Source organism: Aedes aegypti, chromosome 3 (assembly GCF_002204515.2).
Source record: "Aedes aegypti strain LVP_AGWG chromosome 3, AaegL5.0 Primary Assembly, whole genome shotgun sequence".
Lineage (NCBI taxonomy): Eukaryota > Metazoa > Arthropoda > Insecta > Diptera > Culicidae > Aedes > Aedes aegypti.
Genome location: NC_035109.1, coordinates 60,238,762 through 60,265,035, shown reverse-complemented (window position 1 = coordinate 60,265,035; position 26,274 = coordinate 60,238,762). Strand labels below are relative to the sequence as shown.

Sequence of the window (26,274 nt, the reverse complement as noted above, 5' to 3'; positions counted from 1 at the left end):
ATGAAGTTAATAATAATTGCGGCAAAAATATAAGAAAAAATGTTCGGACTGTCAGATTCGTCACAGACTCAAGAACAAAAAAAAACCATATTTCAGCCTCCAACCATCACGGACCTATAGCCGTGAAATCGACTTCAAAATGTGTGCATTAAAATTTTATAATAAAAAAATAATTATACATACATTTTTATGTTCATAATTTGAGACGAATCTGTTAAATGAAGAGATTTGAGATGACGATCAGCTTTTTGTCCGGCATGGTTGGCGGTGTGGCATTTATAAGGTTAATTTCTTTGTTCGACTTTATTTACTCAGAATATGAAAGAATTTCTTTTTAATTGAGTAGCTACTGAAATGAGTGAAACTTAACACATTAACTTAATACTTTTTTGGCTAAGCCCTTATCTTTTGATTAACTAGGCTGACTGAGGCTCAATGAGATAAATTAAAACTAAATTTTCGATATCTTTTAAGGGCAAGGGTTACTTGCTGGAATGCCCAAATCACTGTGATTCATAACCATTTTGACTATTTTGTAGGGGACCATGCCCTAAAAGCGCGTATTATCGGGCATTTTAACAAAATATGCCACCTTGTTCAATGGCACATGGTAGTTGTGAATCCACCGGCTGCCTTTACGCAAAGATCCATCGATTCCATCCTTCCAAACGCCTTGCGGTAGATACACTGAAATGTAAAATAGGTTAATGAAATGATATCCAAAGAACATTCCAAGTTGAAACTCACCTTCTCTGCTGGTATCACTGCGATAGATTATCGGTGCCACAATCAATCCATCTCCGATCGAAAACTCATCGTCAATATACAAACAATTTACGTCGGTCGCATCCATCATCCAGAGTGGGCGGATGATGGGTAGCCCTTCATCCATCGCCACGCTAGAGTACTGCTCCAGCAAGGGCATTACCGTTTTCTGACGAATGATCGACAGCTCCTTGGCTATGTCCGTCAGCGAATCGTTCTTGTACTCAGAAGGAAGATGTGTGAAGCGAAGAACTGGTAGGAAGGTAGCCATCTGGATCCATCGAATGTACAGTTCTACTTCGGGCAGTGGAGGAGCTCTCATCGGATAGAAGGAATGCATTTTTGTGTAGTTCGAGGTCAGTACAAAATCTCCTCCAACCGGACCAGGCATGATGAATGGAAAGCCGATAACTCCATATGAGAGAACGGTAGGGATTATGCTTCGAAGGCCTATCCAAGAACTGTTGACCGGTGGAAGACTGAGGAATGCTGGAGGACGAGGAACTGTAATGGCACTTGAAACTCCAAAAATATTGATGTTACCCTCGACGCGTTTCATGAAGATAGATTTGTACTGATCCGGATTGTCTAAAGTAGTTGAGCACTGATAATATCTTGGCATGCTGTACGCATTACCAAAATCCAGGTAGAACGAATCAATTCCGACTGATTCTTTGATTTTCTGTAATTGATTTCTCAACCAAGGTAAGGTTTCGTTATTCGTTATATCGAGGACACCGGCACTGGCCAAGCTTTTGTAGCGCGTCAGAGCAGGAATACTTCGTTCAGATTCACGTTCGTAAATAAGAAGTTTCTTGTCAACTGCTTCCAAGAAGTTTTCACTTTCTGTACTAATGAAAGGTTGGATTGAGAGTGAGATTCGGAATCCTCGGCGATGAAGAATGTTAAAGGTATCTTCAAGAGTGGGGAACCGGTCAGGATCGAACTTGAAATCACCAATATTTTTCTGCCAGAACTCGTTGATCAGGACGTGGCCTACGTGTAGATATCCTGATGCAATAACGTTCTCCGTGTAATTGTAGATAACTGTTTCTGTCAGTTCATCTTGGGAAAATGCTGGAATTTGCCAAACTGGCTCTTTGAGAAGAGATTTTATGATGGCATTGTCGTTTTCCGTCAATCCGTCCCACAAACTCTTTTGCGTCAGACCATTATGGACGGTCTTCATATCTGGGCCTGTGCATACCTTGTAATCCAAAGAAGAATAGTTTGCAAGTTTGTTTACGTATGCAAAATTATCGTTCTTGCCGCGTAGACAAATCTGATTATTGTTATTGCGGTTAATACTGACGTACAGTGGAGTGCGTTCATCCACCAGAATCGCAATACCCTTTGTGTTCAAAAAGTACCTCTTCAATGCATTGCCCCACTGCTTTGCGTTGATGTCACCTGTTACAAAAGGGGCAAAATCGAATGACGCCTTGTTCAATAAGTAGTCTACATTCTTGGTAAGGCCTCCACCGTACCAGTAAACTTCTTCTCCCAAGTCGAAACAATCCGTTGGATAGTAGTTATCCACCAGTGTTTCCCAACTGAAGCTGTAGCACTTGATATCCTGCGCAACAGTCTTATCCTGATTCATGTACAACCTAACGACAGAGTTCCATTCGTAGCAAACGCTGCCATCTGTCCGAAGATCCTTCGCCAAACATTTGTACGGCTTATCAATGGTGATGTCCACGCCCAGCATTCCAGTCAGCAGCACGTCATTCCCCTTTGAATCCAGAATCCGCAGCGCCCTTGTCTGTTTGTTCAGCTTCACGCTCTCAAAGTAGGATTTAGCTAGTAGCTTCTGATTGTACATGATATACGCATATCCAACCTATTTGTTTTTTTTTTTTTTTGAATAAAAATCAGAGCAGAACGTTAATTAGATAAGTAAATTTATTCGAAAAGGATTGTTCATAAATTACATTTTAGGCCTTTGATAGTATGGTAAAGTTTTGATAAAATATTAGAGCAGAATAGAAAATAGGTGAGTATGTTCGTTTGAAGAGGATTGTCTAAAAAAATACATAATAGCACTAAAGAATTGGATCATGTTTCTAAATAAGTTTAACGTGATGGCGAAATATGAACAATGGAGCGTGAATTTCTCCGCAGCTCGTGCACGTAGTTTCTGAACGATCCTCATGCATGTGCCTCAGCGATTGAGAATCTGCTGCTTGAGACCGAGATTAGCTTCCAAGGAAGTAAATATTTATAGTAAACTTACAAGAAATACAATGATAAGGAACAGCATGCCGACAAAGACGCGCAGCTTGTAGTCTTTGGTCTCTCTTTTCTTTTTCCGAATCATAGCCGGAACGTTCTGAAAAATATAAAAAAAACAACAGTGATAATTAAAATCGCTTGCATGCGAGGCGAGACAAATATTGATACAAGAAAATGTATTAAGATATTTTGTTGTCTAATTAAATACCATCAGATCTGAGCTTAACTAATGAATAGGGGGCGTGAACGAATTACAGCATTATTGATCTTTCAATACCCGCTTTCACTACTCCATTTGAGAAAATTTTAGTAAATCGATAAGAATGTAAGGATTGCTCTTCTTACAAAAATCTTACGTAATCATTGAACGGCTCCTAAGCGCTAAATGCAAGATACGGCGAATTGTCAGAATAATGTTTACCAGTTCTATTAAGGAATAATCGGAGGCTCAATATCGAACCATTTAGCACCTTTGCTCCCGATGTGAAAATAAAACTGCGACTTCGAATTCAGATCTGAGTTAATTTATCACATTCCGGGTTTTTCATTCAAAGGCAAAAATATTAATCGTTTTGTTCGACAAAAGAACAAAGTAGAGTAAGGTGGGCAAAAGTGGATTTATCTATATTTCCAGATATACTAAGATAACTGAAAAGAAAAAAGTAAGAGGTTGTTTCCGAGATACGACCGCCAAGTTGACGTTGGATAACGTTAGCTTCTTCTATTTCCTGATTTAGGACCGTCACGAACTTATGAAAGATTTACCTAGAAATCTAAAAATCTAATCAATTTTCAAACTATTTGTTGCATGTCAATTCTGATCTATTATGGATATTGAGTGTTATTATTTGGTTGGTTCGGTTAACACTTCAACACCGATAGAACCGGTCGATGGAAGAAGAAGCATGGGCGGTAACTTTTGCTCTCCAAATAAACAGAGAAAGAGTTTTGGGTGATCTGTTTGTAGTATGAAAATGATGTCCGTAATAGGGAATGCATTACCAAACTCGCAACTAATCAATGATCATGACTGCGATAATTGACAAGAAAATTATGAATGAAATGGATCACTTGGGAAATGCGACCGTTCCTTATGAATAATCCCAGAGATAATCATATTCTTTAGTCCTTACATTTAATAGATGGAAATAATATCCTTAGGGGCCATCCATTTATTACATAAAGGTTCATGGGGGGAGGGGGTTTCAGATTTCTCACGCGCCATACAATTTATATTTTAATTTATTTTTATTTCTATACAAAAATCAAAGGGGGCTGTGTACAAGACCCGATTGCATGACGTTAACTACGCTGCGTCCTCGGAAACAGCCTCAAATTGCCGTATTGTCAATTAATCAATTATTGTATGATGGAATGAGATGAATTAAGAGATTATAGCAAGTATGTGGTAAACACATTAGGGAATATTATACAAATAAATCGAAAGTCAATTTCCTTGACTAGCGTTTCATACAAAAAACGCAACAGAAGAGGTTAATGTGACTCAGTTATTAATGAAAGAGAAAGTAAACAAGGAGAGCCTCTCAATGTTAGATAGGTCCTTTCGTAATGTTCTGCGAGAATTATTGTATGATGCTATGAGATGAATTAGCTATGAGATGAATTATGAGATTATAGCAAGTATGTGGTAAACACATTAGGGAATATTATACAAATAACTCTTTAAAACACATTTGTTGGCTCTCAAAAGGGCCGATTGAGTTGTTGAATTTGCGTAACACGGACACATTTTGACGGCGCACTGGTTTCAATCCTCCTCGCCTGATGAGATTTGCGGTGCGGATGACGATGTGCGTTTCAATAAGCGGCTTTCGTCGATTTTATTCAGCCATCTCGAACAAATTAGGGAATATTACACAATCAACTCTTTAAAGCATATTTGTTGACTCTTAAAAGGGCCGATTGAATTGTTGAATTTGCGTAACACGGACACATTTTGACGGCGCACTGATTTCAATCCTCCTCGCCCGATGAGATTTGCGATGCGCATGACGATGTGCGCTTCAACAAGCGGCTTTGGTCGATTTTCTTCAGCCATCTCGTACAACAGCTTGCCTCTGGTAGCGAGGAGCTGAGCAGGTTTGGAGAAGCTCTTACCAGCTCGAAAGCGAAAACAGAATGAAACCAGATTCAACGAAGGAGGGATGCTTTATACCCTTAGAATAGCAGATGATGCTCCTCCTTTCATATTCTTCGTTTTCTTATCTGGGAAATAGGCTATATGAAACTGATGTCTGGGTAAGGGAATTACAAGATTAGCATTATGCTGTTATTGCATCCCGACGGCACTGCAGCAGCGTCTTCGGAAACATCCTCAAATTGCCGTATTGTCAATTATTCGTAATAAATCAATTATTGTATGATGCTATGAGATGAATTAAAAGATTATAGCAAGTATGTGGTAAACACATTAGGGAATATTATACAAATAACTCTTTAAAACACATTTGTTGGCTCCGGAAAGGGCCGATTGAATTGTTGAATTTGCGTAACACGGACACATTTTGGCGGCTTTGGTCGATTTTCTTCAGCCATCTCGAACAAATTAAAGAATATTACACAATCAACTCTTTAAAACACATTTGTTGGCTCTGAAAAGTGCCGATTGAATTGTTGAATTTGCGTAACACAGACACACTTTGACGGCGCACTGATTGCAATCCTCCTCGCCCGATGAGATTTGCGGTGCGGATGACGATGTGCGCTTCAACAAGCGGCTTTGGTCGATTTTCTTCAGCCATCTCGTACAAATTAGGGAATATTACACGGACGGTGACGGCTGTGCCGCTCGATCTAATGAACCAGAATGACCACGCTAGCTTCCCGCATGGCAATGACAGCGGAGCACTGGCTGGTAGCGACGATTTCTGGCCGAAAACGATTATGCTGGCTGGTGCACTCAAATGAACGGCTTCAGTTGCTGCGGCTCCGAAATGCGTGGTTCTTCGGTTCTAATGCGTGTTGTTTTCGCGTCCTATTGAAAACTGAACTGAGGACGCGAATGACTCTCGAAATTTGCTTGCCGACCGTGTTCACAGTCTGACGGCAAAAAGAAGAATGAGGGAAGAAGCAGGGTGCGGTGCGCTTTTATAGTGGGAAGCGGAACCGAAAAATGTGCTTGAACGTGATTGGTTAGATAAGAAAGGGGTCAACGTTTTACGATATTTCAATAGTTTGTTGCTAATAATCAATAGTGTCCTCCATTTGAATCGACGCGTAGATAAATTTCCAATCGATTCATGGATAAATATTGAAAATCTATCGATAAATGACTGAGTTATTAGCGGTCAAAACCTGACCATTTTTCGTTACATGCTCAATTTTTCGTTTTTCTGAATTGTACCCCCATATGTTGCCGTAAGACGTTATCCAACGTCAAAAGTAAGGTTATGACCTATTGACTAAAATTTTTCGAAACAAACTTATGTGAAAATATTTATCCATTTTAAGTTAAGAGTTTCAAAATCCATTGTCTAAAAACAAACTGTTGGCTCACAGGTGGAGCAAACATTCGAAACATGTGTGGAGCAAAAGTTTGCTGATTAAAGCCTGATTCGCTGCTGAAAAGTAATTTCTTGGCCTATCTTGATGCATGGAAAATTCCTGCAAGGAATCGCTCAAGAAAGCTCTTATTCCTGATCGCAGTACGCAATTGAAAAGGTTCAAAGAGCAAAATGTTCCTGACAAATTTCATGACAAAACGGTCAGGCAGTGAACTCGACCGTCTTCGATTTACTGTAAACGTTTCACATTATTGGATTGTCATTGTCATGGAAGAATAAATATATCCCGTAGATTATTAGATCATTTTACTCCAAGAATAATTTAATAAGTTAAACAATGCAATTTATTTGAAAATTCTAGCTCAAAATAAACATAATTGAAGAGGAAAAGTTGTATTGAATCGTTTGGGCCACAAGAAAAAATAAACTCGATTTTTTTTTATCAAAGAAAATTTAGAATTTAAATTTTTAAATTACAAGAAAACTCCGCTTTGAATATTTTTAAATTTTCACCCTAGAATCTTGATAGAGAACAGATGTTTGAGACAAACTTGGATGAAGATGGATGGGGGAATTTTTAGTAAAATGTTTGGCTGATACATAACAACTTTAAGTCATTTTTAAAAATTCCTTTTTTTTTTGTTTAAGTAATCACTTTTTGATGAAACAATAAAACCCTTTAAATCATTCTGAACCATAATGATTATCCCGATCACTTTTCGTGAAGTAGCCAATTTCGAGTTATTTCAACTTTTATGTAGAAAAAATATTAGTAAAATAATGAAAAAGGCCATTTTCATTAGTTGTTCGCGATTCCCCATCAAAAACAATAATGGTGGTAAGCTCCATCGAAGTTAATACGCCAATCCCGTACATATTTTTTGTACACAGTAAAAAATAAGCACCGTGTTATAAACAGTTCTGCACTTAGATTTGTACTACTGTTCAATCTTGACTATATCAAGGTAACAGCACTTGAATTCAACGTTTTGAATCTTGCAATTTGCATGTTTTGATTTGAAATAAATTAAACGTTTCCGCCCGACTCCGATTTGAACCTTCAATCTTCGGAGTGCATTTCTTGTGACTAACCTCGATACCAACTCGCATCTGTTGAAAGTGGTTGAATTGATCTAAATCACTTTATACAGCGAGCTGTCAATGATTGCTTTCATATAAAGGAAGTGATGTTCAAAATCAACGACTTTTCACATCAGAGTCTAATGCTAGAGACAGTAGAGCAAATCCAATGTAAGAACACTTCAAATCATGGTGATTGTCATACCATGTCATATTGTCATATTGTGATACCATGTCCCGAAGATGGTATCTAATTTATTTTCTCAGTTATAATTGAAATTTCAAACGGCTTGTTGAAGGATATAGTCTGGAACATTCCTCCAAATCAGTTTCAGATACGATTATGGACCCTGCACATTTAGGTAGATCCGATTGAATTACAATATTATACCGAATTATTGTAAATGAATTTTAAATAAGCTAGCTAATCACTAATACCATTGATTATGGAGCACCTAAAGATTGATCAAGGTCACCTTAAAACTGAGTTATTATCTGCTTGTTAACGTGTTTGTCAGTTTCCTAGAATTTATTGTTCGTTTTGTTGACGAATAGATTGTAGTGCAAATTTTCAATGTGTGGAAATACGTTAGTTTATATGGCAGTTTATCAGAAGCACACACTTTTCATTCAATGCACAATCCAACAGTGTGCGTTATATGTATGTTGATTTTGTTAGTTGCGACGCCATCCAATATATGGCAAACATGGTGGGAGAATATTTTGGTTGGACAATTTATTTCAGGCGTGAGTCTATTGGAGGGAAAAATCCCAAATAATAATATTAAATGAAACTCTAACCACGATTTGAGGGCCCCTATAAACTCGGGGCCCAGTGCGAACCGCACCCCCTAGCAACGCTACTGTATCTTGTGGCCGTGTTCTGAGACCAGCAGCGTGATCAGTAAGGCTAAGGACCACTGGCTTAGACGAATACTTAAAGAAATCTTCAAAATATGACTAGTATATTTTGAAGAAATATTTGCAAGAATTAATGAATCAATTCATGAGGCGACCCTTTTAGCGATTTCGATGATGAATTCCTAAAAGAATGTTTGATGGACTCGTGAGAAATCTTTCGGAGAAATTCTTAAGCCTACGTGAAGCAAATCGAAGTACTTTTTGAGACAAATTCTAAAACAATCCCTGGAGGAATTCTTGGAGAAACCCCTGGTATGAACTCAGGGCAACAACCTGGAGGAATATCAAGACAAATATGTCCCCTTCCTGCTCCCATATAGTTTCATCCACTAGGCAAAAAGCTCAGTTTTCTAATCATAGTGTATAGTCCATTCAAACGTCGAGCATACAAAAAATATCGTTTTAATTGTTACAACTAAACTACCGAAAATCCCTTATTGATTACCAATGAGTGGCTTGAAAAACTCTGAGTTAGAAAGTTTGCTAAGCTAAGATTTTTCTTTGAGTTATAAGTAAAGTTTTACACCATATTTCACACAGAAGGCTACATGCAACCAGAAGTAATAACTAGAAGAAAGGCATAACACATAGCATTCTGCAACATACCAGTGGTGATGTAAAATGTGGGGTCGTGAATGTAAAATAATCTTTTCCGTGCGATGATCGTGGGATGAGCTGTAATGGAGAAGGAAACATGATGGAAATGATACTGGCGAACGATGAATGAATGAATAAATGAATGAATGATAAATTGCAACTACAGTCAGTGACAGAAGATAGTAACCAATTGCTAACTTTCCATACAACATATACATGTTGGGATACGAGAGCCTCTGGTAGTTAAACTACCGATCCCCATTTGGTTACTGCTCAAGTCAGATAAAAATTGAACTTTCAAAAATCACATTGAGGACATTCGAGGCAAATGAAGCAAATACATGAGAGGTCTTTATCCACTCATCAACAGAAAATCAAAACTGTGTCTTAAGAAAGCTCTGCAAAGGATTCAAAATAAAATTTTGAAAATGATTCTGAAGATCCCTCACTGGTATAGTACTAATGAGTTGCATAAAATATCCAATGTTAAAACATTGAAACAAATGCCGAATAAAATTATTAATAATTTTAGTCAAAAATCGTTCAATCTTCTATTGCCACGATTAATTAGTACTGCTACGGCAAAAGAAAATTAATATGTTGTTAAGATAATGTTAATAAAAGCTTAATTTTGTTTATACCGAATTAGGATGATAATGTTGTCTAACTCAGACCATCTAGATATAAGAAATTAATGTATTGTTTGAAATGATACAATTAAAGGACTAAAATAAGCATTTGATTACTAACTTTTGTCACTGACTGTATATACTGTTAAATCTCAGCAGGAAGAAAGCGACGCATTCAAGGATGAAAAAGTCGTAGATTTGTCCTTTAGAAACATATTCCCGTTAATACCGAACGTAACCGGTAAATACCTAACTGCAACAGCCATCCAAAGTTGCATTCAATCACGTGACTTGTTTCGCTGCTATTGATGACGCCGATTTCCCTTCCCAATCAATGAGTCATCGGTAGCGTCATTACTGCCGGTGGATATTACCGAACGGTAAAATTGCAACTCATAGATCCGGCTGATTCCGGTCGCGAGAAACCCCTCGCGTGACTTTAACGGCAGCTACAGTGGCGTAGCTAGGGTTTTCGAGGCCCGATGCGGAGTTAAATTTGGGGGTCCTGAAAAAGATGTAACTGCGGGCCCCTAGAAACCCAGAACCCTGTGTGTACCCTACCCCCTAGCTACGCCAATGACGGCAGACAACGATTGTGATAGATTGAAATCGCGCACTTCTCGTCCGTCGCGCTCGTCTTCTTGATCACAGTCGGCAGTCATTATTCAATTAAACTCATTTCTTGTGCACTTATAGTGCTTTCTAGAGGTGTGTTTATGGCACGACGAAAAGGGAATTCACTGTCGTTGGAGACTGTTCGACACGAAACTGCGCACTCGAAAAAGCACCGTTCCGTGAACGGCATCGTATTTGTACTGAACTTTCCTTATTTTTTTTTTTCTTTTCCGGATAAATGCCACATTTACTAAATTCGGATTCATGAACCGATATGATCAACAATCGAAAGTCTTACCTGCATCTTCTCCTTGAGCAAACTGGCCAGCGAGTTGATGCTGGTGATGGAATTCTGATTGCTCAGCACGCTCTGCGTGTCGAAGTCGTTCGCCATCATTTCCTTATCGTTGAGTCTCAGCGCCGGCAGCGGGGCAATCGATCCACGGCGTCTACTCCGGAAGAGGTTCCTGCAGATAGTGACACACCACAAAAAAAAACGGTACACAGAACATCAATTAGAGGTTTTGAGTAGAATCGTCGTATCGGCTAGTTAGTTTCAGTGCACCATATCGTCACTTGTCGCACAGTAGTGGCGCATGGCCGGACTAAACCTCAAAAATTGAAATTAACAAAATAGCCTGTTTATAGATTTCCCCACTGTGTAATGGGCATTTCTCAAAATTTTGGATTTATTGAGTATGTTTTCAATTTCTGACGCCATCTTAAGTGAAAACAAATCAGCAAAATTTGGTTCTTTAATTTCACCAACTATAGTACATACAGGTCGGACTCGATTTTCCGGAGTATCGATTTTTTTTCACTCCGGATAATAGAATCCTCCGGATAATCGAATCACTAAAGGAAAAATTAGAATCTGCGATAAATGAACTTAAATATTATCTTTTTTCGTTGTTTCATTTATATGATGCAGTGGCAACGCCATAAATTATTCCTAGGAATATTAGGGGTCTTGTGAAAAAAATAAAGTTTTTACCAGCATACACAAAAAATCTCTTTTCCAAATCCAGGGCTGTTACAAAAATCTTAAAATCGTATCCGCGAAAATCGCGACTTCAGAAATTCGATCCGCGCCTAGGAACTTCAATACGCGCCTAAAAAAAAATCTGTGTCATTGACATATTTACTGCCCATAAACGCATGTCAGTCCCATGTTTGCTGGATTTCCTATTCACATGGGACTGACATGCGTTTATGGGCAGTTTACTACTCATTAGAAAAAAATCGTAAACGTGCTTGATCAAAATCTAGTTTTTAATGATACTAAGTGATTATTTTCGCCTTATGTTAAAGTATCTACAATTGAGCAAGACAAGTTGGTATACGGATTTCTGTCAACACTAAGGGTAGAGTTAAATTATGAAATATGTTTAATTTACTCCAGTTGCGTCACTAGGCAGAAAAAAAGGAAAAATTCAATAATTCGAGTTTTTTTTATGGAGAAAATTGTATTCAACAATATCACTCGAAATGTATTTGTCATCAACATTTCAATATATTTTTTTATAGAAAATCATGCAATTTAATAAATGGTAATGTCACTACAAGCAGAGAGGAAGCCTAGTTTGCAACTATACTTTACACAATTCGATATGATCTTTGCATACAATAGGAGATACAAAATGTAGTTATTAATGATTACTTATATTATTAAATTTCATGAAATACCTGGATAGGCAAACACCATCATAATCTCTCAAAAAAAATATGTTGCAAAAAATATTGTTTCCTTTTTTTAAATGAGATGAGGAAATTTATAAAACTTCAAGTCTTAATACTCAATCAGTTTGAGGTAAAAATACAAGATTGTTGTGATAATTTAATATTTTTAACAATTTTTTGTACATTGTACATTGGACTATACATTTAAAAAACTCTCGACGTTTGACACAAAATATCCAACTCTACAGGCCAGATTTGAGCCAACTATAAATCAATTTTGATGAAATTTTAACTAGACCTTATACCGTCAACGTACCAGTATCCGCTCATGTTCCAGTAGCCCGCTCACGAGTTTAAAAAGTAAGGTAATTTGAGTAAATACACACAAAAAAAATGTCCACAGTATGATTCTATTTGTCAATTTGAATTGTATAGCGGCTAAAGTTTTCAAATTTTCGTTGTGTAAACTTATCTTTTTTCAGTGTGAGCGGGCTACTGGAACATGAGCGGAAACTGGTGCACTGATGGTATATATTAAAACATATGAAATTAAAAACTTTCACAAAAAAACACAATAATATTTTATTAATTTGTGTTCAGAATAATAGTAGTGAAAGCCGAAAATTCTCAACTTTGGCATGTTGTAACTTCATTTTCCTCTGAGCAAAACGCATGAAACTTCGACAGATAACTTTAAATATCTCTTCAATTTCATTATCACAAAATTCGTCATTGTACTGCACATTTAGAAAAAAAAACTAATATTACGTACGTAGCATAAATTTGATTTGATTAAATTTTTCTTCACTCATCGGTGTTCAACAGTTTTCTCCAAAGTTACTAATTTATAAATGATCCATTTTTTATTACAAAATTGCTGCTAAACTAAAAATTCACCAAGCAAAACTATTATTATTTTGACGGATTTCACCAAGTGCTAACATTTTAACCAGTGTGTTGTGGTGCTGATTCAATCGTTGTACTGTGTTTCAAAGCAGATCGTAAAGCGGTTTTATGGTGATCACCTTAAACTGCAAGAGGTTTTATTTAGTTGTATTTGCATCAAATATTTCAAATTATTCATACACTTTTAAGTGCTGCTTTTCATTAACTTGAAGTAGTTTGTATCTTCTAGATTAACAATACTTATTCTTTACTAACAAAACTCCTAATTTGACTGCGGAGCTATCTATTGTTTTAAACCTTTCCATCGATCCTAAGATTTCATAGGGTAACCAACTATGAATGCAGCGCTAACACTCAGTGTGTCCTGAGTGTCCACATATTATCCGTACAAACTTTGAAGGCATGCATTTATGTAATCAAGCTGAACAAATTTACCATTCCTACACGGTTTAATAGTTTGATATATTATATTCATGATCAGTAAATTTGACACATTTCAGATTTCAAATATTTAAAAGCCAAGCCAAATGTGCTGAGTGGTCTTAATGAGCGCCATTTTCTAATATTTTCTAACGAAAGAGAAATATCCTTCAAACTCACAGGTTTTGATCGGTATACTTTTCTATTTCCAGTTTATCTTAAAGTCAAGAAGCTTTAGATCACTGTCAATAGAATAGAATTTTAGCTTAATGTCATTAAGAATTTAGGGAGGAACTATCTCTTGATTGCATAGAGACCTTAAACAAAATGGCTCCAACTAAAATGAAAATGATTTACAAATAAAATGTTACTGCTTTATATTTCCCTGACTACATTAACTCAACTTTACTGCTCTCAAGGAGAAGACTTTGATTTTCTGTTTTAAATAGAAATTTTCTAATTATGAAATCACGACTGTATGTATATAACTGCAATTTTTGCCGCAAGATTAGGGAAATCCGCGATTTTCGCGACAGAATTTTATCCACCCGTGATTTTCGCGTTTGGCTGGCCAAATCCGCTACAAATCCGCGAAAATCGCGAAATCCGCGAGAATCGCGAAATTCGCGCCACTTGTAACAGCCCTGCAAATCCCACTTTTCTTACCTACGTCCAAAACTGCTAAACCATTCAAATTGTATATTGCAATACTAAATTATCACAAATTTATGTATAAAAACTGAAAAACAAGAATTAAAAAAAAATACTCCGGATAATCGAGTCTAAAATTCCGGATAATCGAATCCCGGATAATCGAGTCACCGGATAATCGAGTCTCCGGATAATCGAGTCCGACCTGTATATCTTTCTTACTTCAAACAACTGTATCTCAACGAAATCTCAACCAATTAATTTTCAACAGATCCTATCAGCATAATACGTTTAAATCCTTCATTTTAATGATAGCCATAAAATGCTCAACATCATTTTTATTTGTGATACCCAGAATTACAGTATCGGACATTTCAAAGGCAGCAAAGTCGTTTTCCCAAACAAAATGACCAACTTCATAGAGTTATATCTCTGATTACCTCAATATTTGATAACTATTGAAAAAGTTGTGTAAAAACTATAGATTCAAATGTTACAGATAGGTTTAATTGTGACAAAAAACAATGCATCAACACGCAAAGTGATGTAGCAGAAATACTACGCGTCGAATCATCATACAGTCTTCAGAGCATTGAGTATGTAGATCAAACGCGCTGCGGTTTTCACAAATCTTTATCAATAGGGTGCCGGTGCCATTAGTGGACTACCTAAGCTATAAAAAATCATAACAAAATAACGAAAAGCCTTAGCAGAGATCTTTTGGCCTCAACAGAAAGATTTCAACCTCTACTATATAGGAAAAATATAAAAAGAGTGATAAAACTAATTTTTTAACATAAAATCGCTTGAGCCACTATTGGTACACGTGTTCCAGTAGTTGCGCTAGTGCTCCAGTAGTAGACGTTTGGGAATTATACAAGAAATTTTAAACAAAAAGGCAAATTTGTATACAGGTTTAACATTTTTCCCTTCGAACAGCAATTAATATCTTTCGAATGAAGCATCAAGAATATCTCTGGGACTTTTCTTCATTTTTATACATCCATTTTAAAAACTGCTTCCATCCATTGATCCACTACTGGAACACGACGGCACAAACTTAATTATTTATATGACTTTTTGATGAAACAAAAAGCTGAAATTTGGCAAATCGACTAAACTAGAGGCGATCTATCCACCAAAAATAGCACATGTCGTTTTTATCAAAAAATGTACGTTTTATTCCATAGTCCAATCTACTGGTACATTACAACCATTGGTACCGGCACCCTAATTGTCAAAAATTATTTTATAGTTTTTCACAGAATAAATGAAAAAAATGGTTGGTAAACGGTGGAGATAAAACCATCTGAACTGGAACATTTTAAGTGGAAAAACGGCTTTGGTGTATTTTATGCATCAATGGTTTGGTGGCCAAAACAAATTAACAGGTAGCTTAAAGAAATCTGGAAAACTTCAAAGAGTTGCAACTCTTTTAAAAATTGGAGCAATAAAAAGTACGCAATCTAAAGCGCTAAATATATCACTTATCTTTTGCCATTGCATCAATTTGCTCAATTAGAAGCTACAAAGAGCGTTTTGAAGGTCAGAAGAACTACAACCCACTTTGAAGGAGACCTGAGAGGTTATCTCAGTATTTTTGAAACAATCTGTGACCACTTCATAATCCCAAACAATACCTATTAAATGAGTGTTCCAGAGCATCGCCCGGGATCAATCTTATTGTATACTGATAGTTCTAAACTGAACAATTAAGTTGGTTCTGGTGAAACTGACCCAGGAATTGACAATTGACATATCAAATCCCATGGTCAACAATCTTTTAAACTGAATGTTCAAACATGTAGAGCACTACAGGCAATCAAATATTTCTATGATTTGTGATAGCCAAACAATTCAAAAGTTCAACGCTTAGAAATAAGCAATATTCGTTCCTAAACATGTTTGTTGTTCAATAACTTTGTATGTCCAAATCAGGTAAAATTATTCTGGATTCCAAGGCATTGTGAGATTATAAGAGACGGACAAGCCGATTAGTGACGGACAAGTGTTTAGAACACATATCTCTCACACCGAAGACATGGGATCGAATCCCATCCCCGAGAGTGGTTGGTCATTTGACATGAGGTCCATTGGTATAATGATTATGTGGCATGAAGTTATTGGGCATAACAGTCGTCTGGCATAATGGCATAATGAATCTGAAACCAAGGATTTCTTAAGGGGACATTCGTTTTTACGTTTCTTCTGTCTCCCATTGACGACATCGGGCTTGTTCTCGAATTGATTAGTACAAAACAAAATGATAATAGGTCTTTGGATTGAAGCTTTCAATGTTTTGCATAAAAAAAATATTTTTGTGAAAATGTGATGTTACAATAATTTTTGACAGCCACTGTTGATTATTTAATCAAAACTCTACTCAGGATGCCATTTTTTGGTGTGATTGAAACTGCTCATTTTAAATCAATCATTATGCTAAACGACAATCGTGTTAAACGGTCATTATGCTAAACAATTTTATGCCAAATGACCTTATCAAATGTGCGTCCACGTTCTAAACCATGGATAAGACAAACGTTAAAAAATATTTTGTGCACAGTGAAGCAATGAAATTACCATTTTTCATTGCTTCACTGTGCACAAAGTATGGAATGGAACCTTAGGCTGGAAATTGAAAATTACTATATATAGGGGCTCGAACACAAAAAGTGCCAGTCGTTACTGTAAGACGAAGAAAGTATTTTGTCTTTACAGGGCTAGTAGCTATTGAGGACCTTAAAAATAGGAAATTATAGACCTTTTGTCTGAAAAAGGAGACCTTAAATTGATTCCTTTTACTATTAGAGGACGACAAAAGACCTAACAGGAATCAAGAAAATGAAACCTAAAAGGAGCCAGGAGATAAGAATTTGATTCTGCGTAGCATCAGAGTACATATTTATCTAAGATCCAAGACCATTTTTTTAAAGAATTATTCGTTACATTACCACAAGTATTAGTGCTCGTGTTGTGTATGTGTTTATTATGATCTTCTCTTAGAATTTCATCAGAAATTATTTCAGGTATGTTTAGATATTTCTCCGGAAAATTCTAGTGGCGTACATTCAGTAATTATTTCTCAAGGGATTTCTCCAAGAATTTCGTTTCAAGAATTCAAACTGGATTTTCCCAAGGAGTACCACAGAAAAGGAATTTCTCCTGAAATTAAATTCTTTCAGATTTTTTTTAGAAAATCCTAACTCCGCCAAGATTTTATCCAGTGATTCATACATCGTTTTCCCTGAGACATTCGAAGACTCCTGGCTAAAACATCTTCTAAAATTTAATCAATATTTAACTTCTCCAAAAACGCCGTCAAGATGCCGTCTGAAATTACTCTAGAGATTCCTTCTACACTAAGATTTTCTAGAGTATGTTTTAAAAGTTTATTTTAAAGGAATTCTTACAGGAATGTCTCCATGGAAATGTCAACAAATTTGTTAAGAAATATAAATCCGTAGAGAATTCCTAAAGAAAATCCCAAAGTAACCTCTGATAATTTTTCCTAAAATATTGCACAGAAGAAATTTGAGGAGGAATGGTTGGAGGAACTATTGGAAAAAAATCTGTCATATTAACTGGTGTAAAAACTAAAATAAACTTTTGAAGATTGCATATGATTTTTTAAAACTTTTTAAGGTTTTTTTTTGGAAAAGCTGCAGTTTAAAGAACTCCTCAATTTCTGGGATGAAATGTTGATGAATACTTGAAGGAATCCACATGAACAGACGGAAGAATTCTTGCAGAATTTCGTTGAAAAACACTTGAGCCATTTTTTTTCTTCAAAAACTTTGTAATAAACCTTTGTGGATTTCCCCGGAGAAAATTCTGTAGACATTTCCTAGAGAAACAACTGGAGAATTAGGTTGAAGGAATAGTAAAAAAAATATCTGGAGGAAATTTTCGGATAGTTTTGGGAAACTACTGGAAATAGTAGCTTTGGAGTTCTCATGGATTTCGTGGAACAATTTCTGGAGAAATTCTTCTAAGCATCCTTTGAAAAATAGTATTTCTGGAAGGATTGGTAGAGAAATCTCTATAAGATTTTTTAAGGGATTCATCTAAAAGACCCTAAAAGTATTCCACTATGATAAAGCTTCATCAGGGAAATCTTAAACGAAAGTTTTGATGAGCATGTTGAACGTGTTCAAGTCACTGGAGCCTGTACAATTTTGCATGAGGACAGCAAAAGTTCTGTTAATTTGTGTAGCAATGCTTTGATAAATAATATCAAGAGTGATAGCCTGTTTAGAAATCGCTAACACCATCACTGCGACTGGTCTTAGTTTAGTGCATTACTTCTTTCGAATATTCTTCAAGAATCTTTTGATAATACTCTATGAATGTTCCAGAAAATTCTCAAGAATTACTTCCAGGAATGCTGACGTAAATTTGTCCCAGAACATATACAGGATTGGGCGTAGATTTTTTTAGGAAACCATCTATTGATTGTTTCAGAAATTCCGGAGAGGATTGCTCCATCATTTTTTCTAGTAGTTGAAGAAATTTCTTGTAATAATACCTACAGTGAATTTCCCAAGATTTTCACTATAAATATCTTCAAACGCGCTTCACACGAGCCAGCACTTTTTGGGGGTCATACAAAAGCCATGTCACGCTTCACTAAGCATGAGAAAACATTGGAAAACCATATAGTGTCTTCCATTCTCCATAAAAATAAGTACGATGTTAATATATTGAACAGATGATAAATAGTTTAATTTATTTTTCAAACTTTCAGCTGAACTTGTTTTTTTTTAATCTTGGGTAGGACAATCCATGGGTTGTCCTACCCAGGTATTTTTGTGCGTAGTACATGTCCTCCCTGTCCTACTCACTTCCCGTGACACTGGACCTTATGCCAAACGGCCTTATACAAAACGTGCCAAACGGGGTACAATCAATCACGAGATATTCACATATAATCTTGAGGTTATAATTACGTTTGTCTTTGGGACGTAAAGCCTTTGGTCCCTGGAAAAACTAGCAAAGGATTAAAAATCTTGTTAAAAAAGATAAAAAAAAACTAACTAGTTGATCATTTTAATAATTATTAATTATATCGTAATTTAAAGAGACATGTCGTTTTGTTCATGATAGAAAATAATTAACAACGATATATTTTCTGATAAGGTAAAGATAATGAAGTTATTTCATTACTCTTTTATGTATATGCAAGTCGATAACCAAGAATACTGTGTTCGTTTGTAACGCAAATATCAAATGCGATAACACCAAATGCGGTAAAAATTTTAACAAGGAAGGCGAAGTCAAAGATTGATTTTCATTGCTAGGTTGGCGATGATATTGATCATGATTTCTAAGTATCATTTGGTTATTTTGTGTAGCCGCATTCGAAGATTAGTTAGACTGGATCTGAGAGAGAGGAGACAACTGGCTTAGATTGCAACCTCCCAAAAGTCAAGGGAACCTGTCACCAACTGTCACTGGAAAACCGTACATTCGGAGGACAGAACGTGAAAAATCGTCAAAATTCAAGTAACCGTAATTGAAATTTCTAGTTGTTTTAGGATGCTTTCACATTTTAAAATGTTGAATACCTAAATATACTTGTGTGTTGGCAAACAGCTATTGATTGTTTTATATTGATATCCTTTTTCATATCGAATGACAAGAAGGTAATTTTATCTTGACCAAATTTAGATCATCTGATCGTTGTGCACAATCCAAGAATTGAAGAAAGAAGTCAAAGTAGGCAAGAAAACATGTCAATGAGCTGTTTCCTCTCTCTCAGGACTGTATTTGCATGTCAAACGCAAACAGCAATACACTATAAACTATGTAAAAAAACATACTTAACCAAGCCACACTTTGAATCGTTCAAAGTTTTAGCCAAGGATAAAACACAGTTCTTCACAAATTTTAGACGGAAAGTGAAATTGCAGTTCAGTTGTCTAAATAAAATCAATTTTCACAAACAAGTACTCAATACAAATCATATTTAACAGTTTCCAATGGAATTCTATGATCAATCTATGCGTGTCACAAATTCCTGATCTTAGATAGAGTCGTGATGACGAATAGGTGCTCCGTACAAAAAATTAATTTTAAAAAGTGCTCTAACAGTCAAAATGTCTAAAACCCCTGATAAAGAAGACTTGAAACACGTATTGTGTGGATGCCTGGCGATAGTATCTAAGAGAATAAGAGCTGAGACAACTCTTTGAAGCCTGGGAACAAACCCCAATATGGTGGTACAATTCATACGAACTTTAGTACCGTTTTGGGGCAATGTTTGTACTTCTTGAGACATATAGGGGTCTATTTTGTAAATCGAGCGAATCCATGTGACTCGTCTGTAGTCACTGTCGATCAAAGTAACCCTGCATATTTCAGATGTCATCCCTCGGCTCTCATAGTAATCAAGCCACATAGAGTGACAACTGTCGATAAACTCGAGTGACAGTGCTGAATCGAGCGAAGTTTTTGGTCGACAGTGACTCCAGTCGAGTACTTTTTGATCGACTCGAGTTATAAAATAGGGCCCATAATGCACATTATTGGAGCGTGATATCATGGATACTTACATGATATGTCATTCAAACTTTAATTATTTGTCATGTAATGCAGCAGGATCCTGTGAGATTACATATTGCATATAACACATATTTACATGATTTCAGACTTGAATTTACATGACTTCTTGTTTATATCGCATAAATAAAGTTTACATGACGTGTAATCTTCATTATCTTTAACAGTGTAGGATCGGAAAAATTAGTCACTCCCTACAAGGCAGCAAAAAAACAGTTTGGCTAGTCCCATTTAGCCCCGAGAGGAGAAAATTACCACTAGAACGTTTAAGTTTCTTTCATTTTTTTTTTTTTTTTGTTTTTTTCATATTGGCAGAGATAGTTCTGATTCCAATTTCAAACAGCTTCAAATTCAAAATACTATACTTTATATGTGAAACATTTCACCAGAAATGTTCCAATATTTGCCGGTCAAAAACTCCCACTTTGGAGTTTCATTTTATTAAGTATTTTCCATAGATATCTATGGAAATTTTGAAGAATAATGAAAAGGCCACGTACCTATTCCTTTTTAATTTGGAAATAAATAAAGTTTCAGAATCAAGCTTTAAAAATTTTTAAAGCTTGCAACCGTCGAAATGTTTTTATTTTATACGCTTTTCGATGAATTTTACTTCACTGAGGTCTAAAGTGTTTGTACACCCAATTCTGTTTTTGTGCAAGAAAAGTTTCCATACACTTTTTTTTCGCCAAAACCTTAATTTTGCATGAAACGTCGAGAGATGGTGTTACTTTTAACAGAATCGGGTGTAGTATGAATTTTCAGGTGAAGAACTAGCCATATGTCAATGTGCTAAAATTCACCTTAATGAAGAAATAAAAAAACGTAATATGAATGAAAACAAAAAAAAATCATATAAATAGAACACAACATTGAAACATCGAAATTTCAAATTTCCGTTCGTATCCACGTAAATTACTGTAAGTAACAAGTACAGTTGATAAATTATCGTTTTCAGCCGATTCGAAGCATTTCTGAGATTTTGTCCGACCTGTGTACGAAGGCGCACCACTGTGTGTGTAGTTGGTAACACAAAAAGTACTTCTAACGACAAGCAATATCGTCGTAAATGAAGGCAATAAAAGTGCTTAAAAATTAGCTAGCATTCTAGACGCATATCTCAAGCACATTAAATACACTACCGTTGTTGATTGTTTCACTATGCTCCGGTGAGTATTCCTTCCCTTGTTTATTTTGCTATCACATTTCTGCGTCGGTTGTAGACAAAAGCGGAATGCCCTAGCACGCGAGGATGGCTGAATAATTGTTTGTCGAAGTGCGAATAGATAACGTTAACTGCTCCTTTTACACGATCTTCTGAACACAAGTCGTCAACGACGATCTGAACAAAAATAAGTTTGAGTCCATCAGTTTACAGAAGTGCGGAACGCTGAATCTCCAAAATACTAAATAAGATAATTTTTCCAGCAAATAGCCGACGTCACAAGGTATCAAATTGATCCAGTTCTTTTCCGCTACTAATCAGCTCACTTCGGAACGCACACTTGATGTGTCTCACTTTATGTACTTCATAGACGCTTATGCCTCTGTCTAGAACAACCGAATATCTTGCCCGTTTACGAGGATCAACACTGATCGACACAGATCGTAGATCTCGACCGCACTGTTATACGTTATCGCGTCAACTGAACCCGAGGCTGAGCGGCGAAGGCGAACAGCTAAACAGCCAGCTGGTCCATACGGAGCTAATACTTAAACGGTAATGCATGTGCGATTGTACGCTGTGGATGATGCTTCCCTATGTTAGTGACGCGGTTATTGTTTGCTTCCCGGCTTACAGCTGATGTGTGGGTGGTGAAGCGTGGCTTACACTGCGGCACCACTGCGGCACCACTGCAGTAAGGACTGTTTCGAAACTGAGCTGGTTGCATTCAAGACGATTTTTCTCCTTGCTCAACAGATTTTTTGCATTTTCTTTGCATTTAGGGATCCCACAGTACCGGACACGTAAGCCGTTAAATTCATAATTCCAAAATTATTGGTTTCATGCGATCTTGTTATCCATTTATAATAATATTATAATTTTTTAGCGTGCAATAATCAATTTGATAATATAAACACGAGTTGGATCCAGGTTTCAAATAAGTTTCGATGATAACTGCTATATGTATTTTATTGTTAGAAAATTAAACAGGTCGTCCTCTTTACCATTCATAAAACGAGCATTCCAATTTAAAACATTAAAAAAATATTTGAAACCATTAGAGAAACGTAATCAGATAACAATTTTATTTGCAAAGTTTACACCAACTTGGACTGCTTCATCCATGGTGGTGGTTTTGAACATAGTATCCAATCATTTGATTCAATTGTCCAGTTAAAAAATCAAAATCAAAGGGAGACACTTTACTAAAAGTAGGGGAAAAGCATCAATTTTCGACCCAGCACTAATTTTCGACCCATTCATACGATTTTGGCCTACTTTGTATGAAAATCCGAAAATTGGCACAGAATTCTTGTAGGTCGAAAATTAGTGCATTTCCCCTAGGTGAATTTTCTGATGATTTTTTGTTGGAATTATCCGTTATCAAAGAAACGGAATAGGAGTTGCCTGTGGCGGCAGGTGTTTTCCCAAATGATTTGAAACAATTATAACGGTTATCCGTAGACATACAACTTTAAGGGGAGGAACTGAAACTGCCATAGGCAAAGGAGTTTGCTTGGATAAACACATCTGAAATTAAAAGATTCGAACGGCTACCCGATGGAAGAAAATTAGCTTGTGAATGAGCATGATTATAATTTACCTGATGGGTATGATTCTTAAACAAGCAATCGTTAACTGAATAAAAAAAACGTTGTTGGAGATTCTGCCTGGGGAGTTCCGGGAACAATAAACGTTACGGTTCATCGGCGTGATACAAGCCTCGATGATTCGTCTACGCGAAGAGCCAACCCAAATATATGACTAATGGTTGCCCCAGCAATTTGCGTATACAAACTGTTTTGGTATCTTCCTTCACAGGACGAACGTTCTTAGCGTGAGAAGAATCTCCAAAAAACATTTTAGCATCCATGCGTCAATGTTTTGTACCAAGACCTTACGGCACTGACTAGGGTTCTGAAAATGTCCTCCAGGTTTCTGGAAATGTTCCCATGTCACACGGACTTCGAACATAAGTCTTGCTTTTTCTAAAGCTTTAATATTATGTAGATAACTTTGGTTGGAATGAACTAAATAATATTCTTAAAAAATCCCTTTCCGAAGAATGCCAGTTGGGTTTTCTTTTCATAATGATTACTTGGACTGGGGAAAATCCAAGTAAATCATTTATTCCATTTTTGATCTCTTCAGGTGACTTATAGTAACTTTAGAGACCTTTCAAGACGACCTTGAACAAACGTTCAACATTTCAGCCCATTCAAAATGTATGGAAAAATTTCACCGATAGAATATTTTAAAACTCTCCGATTATGAAAATATGGATCAAATACTGATCTCTAGCGAGAAAAAAACAGCTGTACATTCGATTTTTATAATCGTCTGGTTCAGATATTCATTTCGATGCAATTATCAACATTATCCATTTCACACTTGGAAGAAATCGCGCATTCTGGAGAAACGTCCTTTCTTCCTTTCTTGCCACGTTTAGTGACAGTTTTAAACCGCACTTTTTGGAAGGAAATTGTGAATTCAGAGATTCACCCTTCGTTTTGTTTGTAGTTGCAACTATGTTTAGTGAATAAACGAAAGATGGCGTGACCTTCGAGAGGTTTTATTTTTCCCAAAACGTTGTCCAAGAAGGATTACCACCGCTAGCTTTCACCAACGGGTCCAACGAAAAATCAAAGGCACGGGTCCAAACAAAGATCGTTAAGGGATCAATAGTTGCAAACATAGTACCGTAAAACGGGGTAACTTTGATAGTTTTTTCGAAGAAAACTTGAATATTTATGCATGCTGTTTCAAAGAATTTTAATTCATAGTTTTAAAACAAGTACTGGTATCCTAATTACCGATTCCAGTTGATAGATTTCCAAAAGATTTATTCTTAATGGATATATAATTTTTCATATAATCGAAAGTCAGTTTTCTGTTTGGGGGTAACTTTGATAATGGAGCATCACTCGAACAAAATTGAATGAATTACAGAACATTTGTAGGGCGTTGTATATCTTTAGGCTTTTAACGCTATATGGAAATTTCTGACTTAGATTACAAAAATGGTCCCAGTTTGTAAAAATAGTATTCGCTAAGAGTTTTGAGACCGAATTCGAGTTCTACTATAACTAGACTATCAAGTATAAGTAAAGAATTCATTATGACTTCATCAAATAGTGATCGTAGCACATATTGTTTGAGAGCATTTCAAAATTGCTAAAATTTCATAAATTTTCCATATTTGCATATAAATCCTCAAATGTACTTGATTCCAACGGAAATAGCTTTAATATGAAGTGTCATACTAATACTCTTTACTTTTGCATTCGTTTTGCTCAACAGATTAACAGGATCTTTGTTATTTCGTTTAGTATGTTGAGAGTCTCGCATTATCAAAGTTACCCGCATTATCAAAGTTACCCCGTTTTACGGTACTGAAGAGTATTGTTTTAGTAGCACTGAAAAGTACCTTTTTTTATTTTAGCTTCGAAAAGTACTGTTTTGTAGCACTGACAAGTACTGTTTTATTGCTTCAGGTAGTTTAAAATAAACTTCCAAGAATAGAGAGAAAATCGTGTACGCACAGCATGAAGTTACGATGCGCACTGTCTCGAATGGACCACGATTTCTGCATTGTTCGACGAAGTCCCAACATACCTTTCGATTCTGGGATTATTCGTTTTTGGCACCGTGTCAATATCAATCCGTTTTCCTAAGCTTATAAGGTTTTGACATTACTTGTATAAAATTACTTAAATTCCATAGAAATTCCAATCTAGAAATCCAGTGTCCATTGTCCATTTGTAGTTCTTTGCAAATATTCGATCTCAATTATTTGCAGGGGAATGACGTTACATATAAATTAGAAATAAGCTCTACAAATATCGAGAAGCAGATGGACCGAGCAATGCGGTGGAAACCGGTAAATGATCTTACCTGTATGTTCAGCATGAAGGGCAAGTTCTTTAACTGCAGTCTGTCAGCAGTATAGATAAATGCGCCTACAAAATCTATAACAATGTGCTCCAATGAAAGATTATCTCCATGAATATGGGCAATTTAAACAAGACCTATCAAGACAAGATATACAAGATATCAAGAAACAAATAGGTATACAAATGTGTAATCGGGTCTTCCAACTTAACATTAGAACAGAAAACCTTCATTCTGATATCAACCAACTAATTCGCGCATAAGAAAATCGCATACCTGACGACACCTTTGCTTTGGGAATGCGACCAAGGAAGGAATTTAATAAGCGATAGAACACTGGTAGTTATCTAGTGTAATACACTTCAATTGGTGAAAACGATTCTAACAGTGGTCAGTGAGTCAGTCAGTGAAGAGTTATAAATGGACCTAAAACCAAAGAAGGAAGAGATCAGCTTCTCAAAAAGGAAGTGAGCAGTTTCTCCATTATCTACATACAGCGAGTACTTTTGAAGATATTGTTGAATTAAGAAATAAGCAACGATTGGTTGGACGGCCTCATACTCAAGTCCTATCTGCAAGAATGCCGATGTGCCAATTAGGGATTACTATAATCATTTCGGCATACAAATCCTATTAA

At 36.2% G+C, this 26,274-nt stretch overlaps 1 protein-coding gene across 5 annotated transcripts in view; it reads right to left on the bottom strand.

The window, feature by feature from the left end:
* Nucleotides 1–284: 284 nt before the first annotated feature.
* LOC5566566 (uncharacterized family 31 glucosidase KIAA1161) overlaps nucleotides 285–26,274 on the bottom strand; it is a 68,977-nt gene continuing 42,987 nt past the window's right edge. For 2 of the 5 annotated variants that reach the window (XM_021853470.1, XM_021853473.1), the window contains 5 exons: nucleotides 10,665–10,833; nucleotides 9,132–9,200; nucleotides 3,002–3,097; nucleotides 748–2,608; nucleotides 289–687 (listed from right to left, as the gene is read on the bottom strand). In XM_021853470.1, coding sequence (XP_021709162.1) covers nucleotides 551–687; nucleotides 748–2,608; nucleotides 3,002–3,097; nucleotides 9,132–9,200; nucleotides 10,665–10,833 — 2,332 coding nt within the window. In that variant the 3' untranslated portion in view covers nucleotides 289–550. Of the gene's footprint in view, nucleotides 688–747; nucleotides 2,609–3,001; nucleotides 3,098–9,131; nucleotides 9,201–10,664; nucleotides 10,834–21,723; nucleotides 22,250–26,274 lie in introns of those variants that run through there. The other 3 variants (XM_021853471.1, XM_001650911.2, XM_021853472.1) reach the window with 3 other exon arrangements.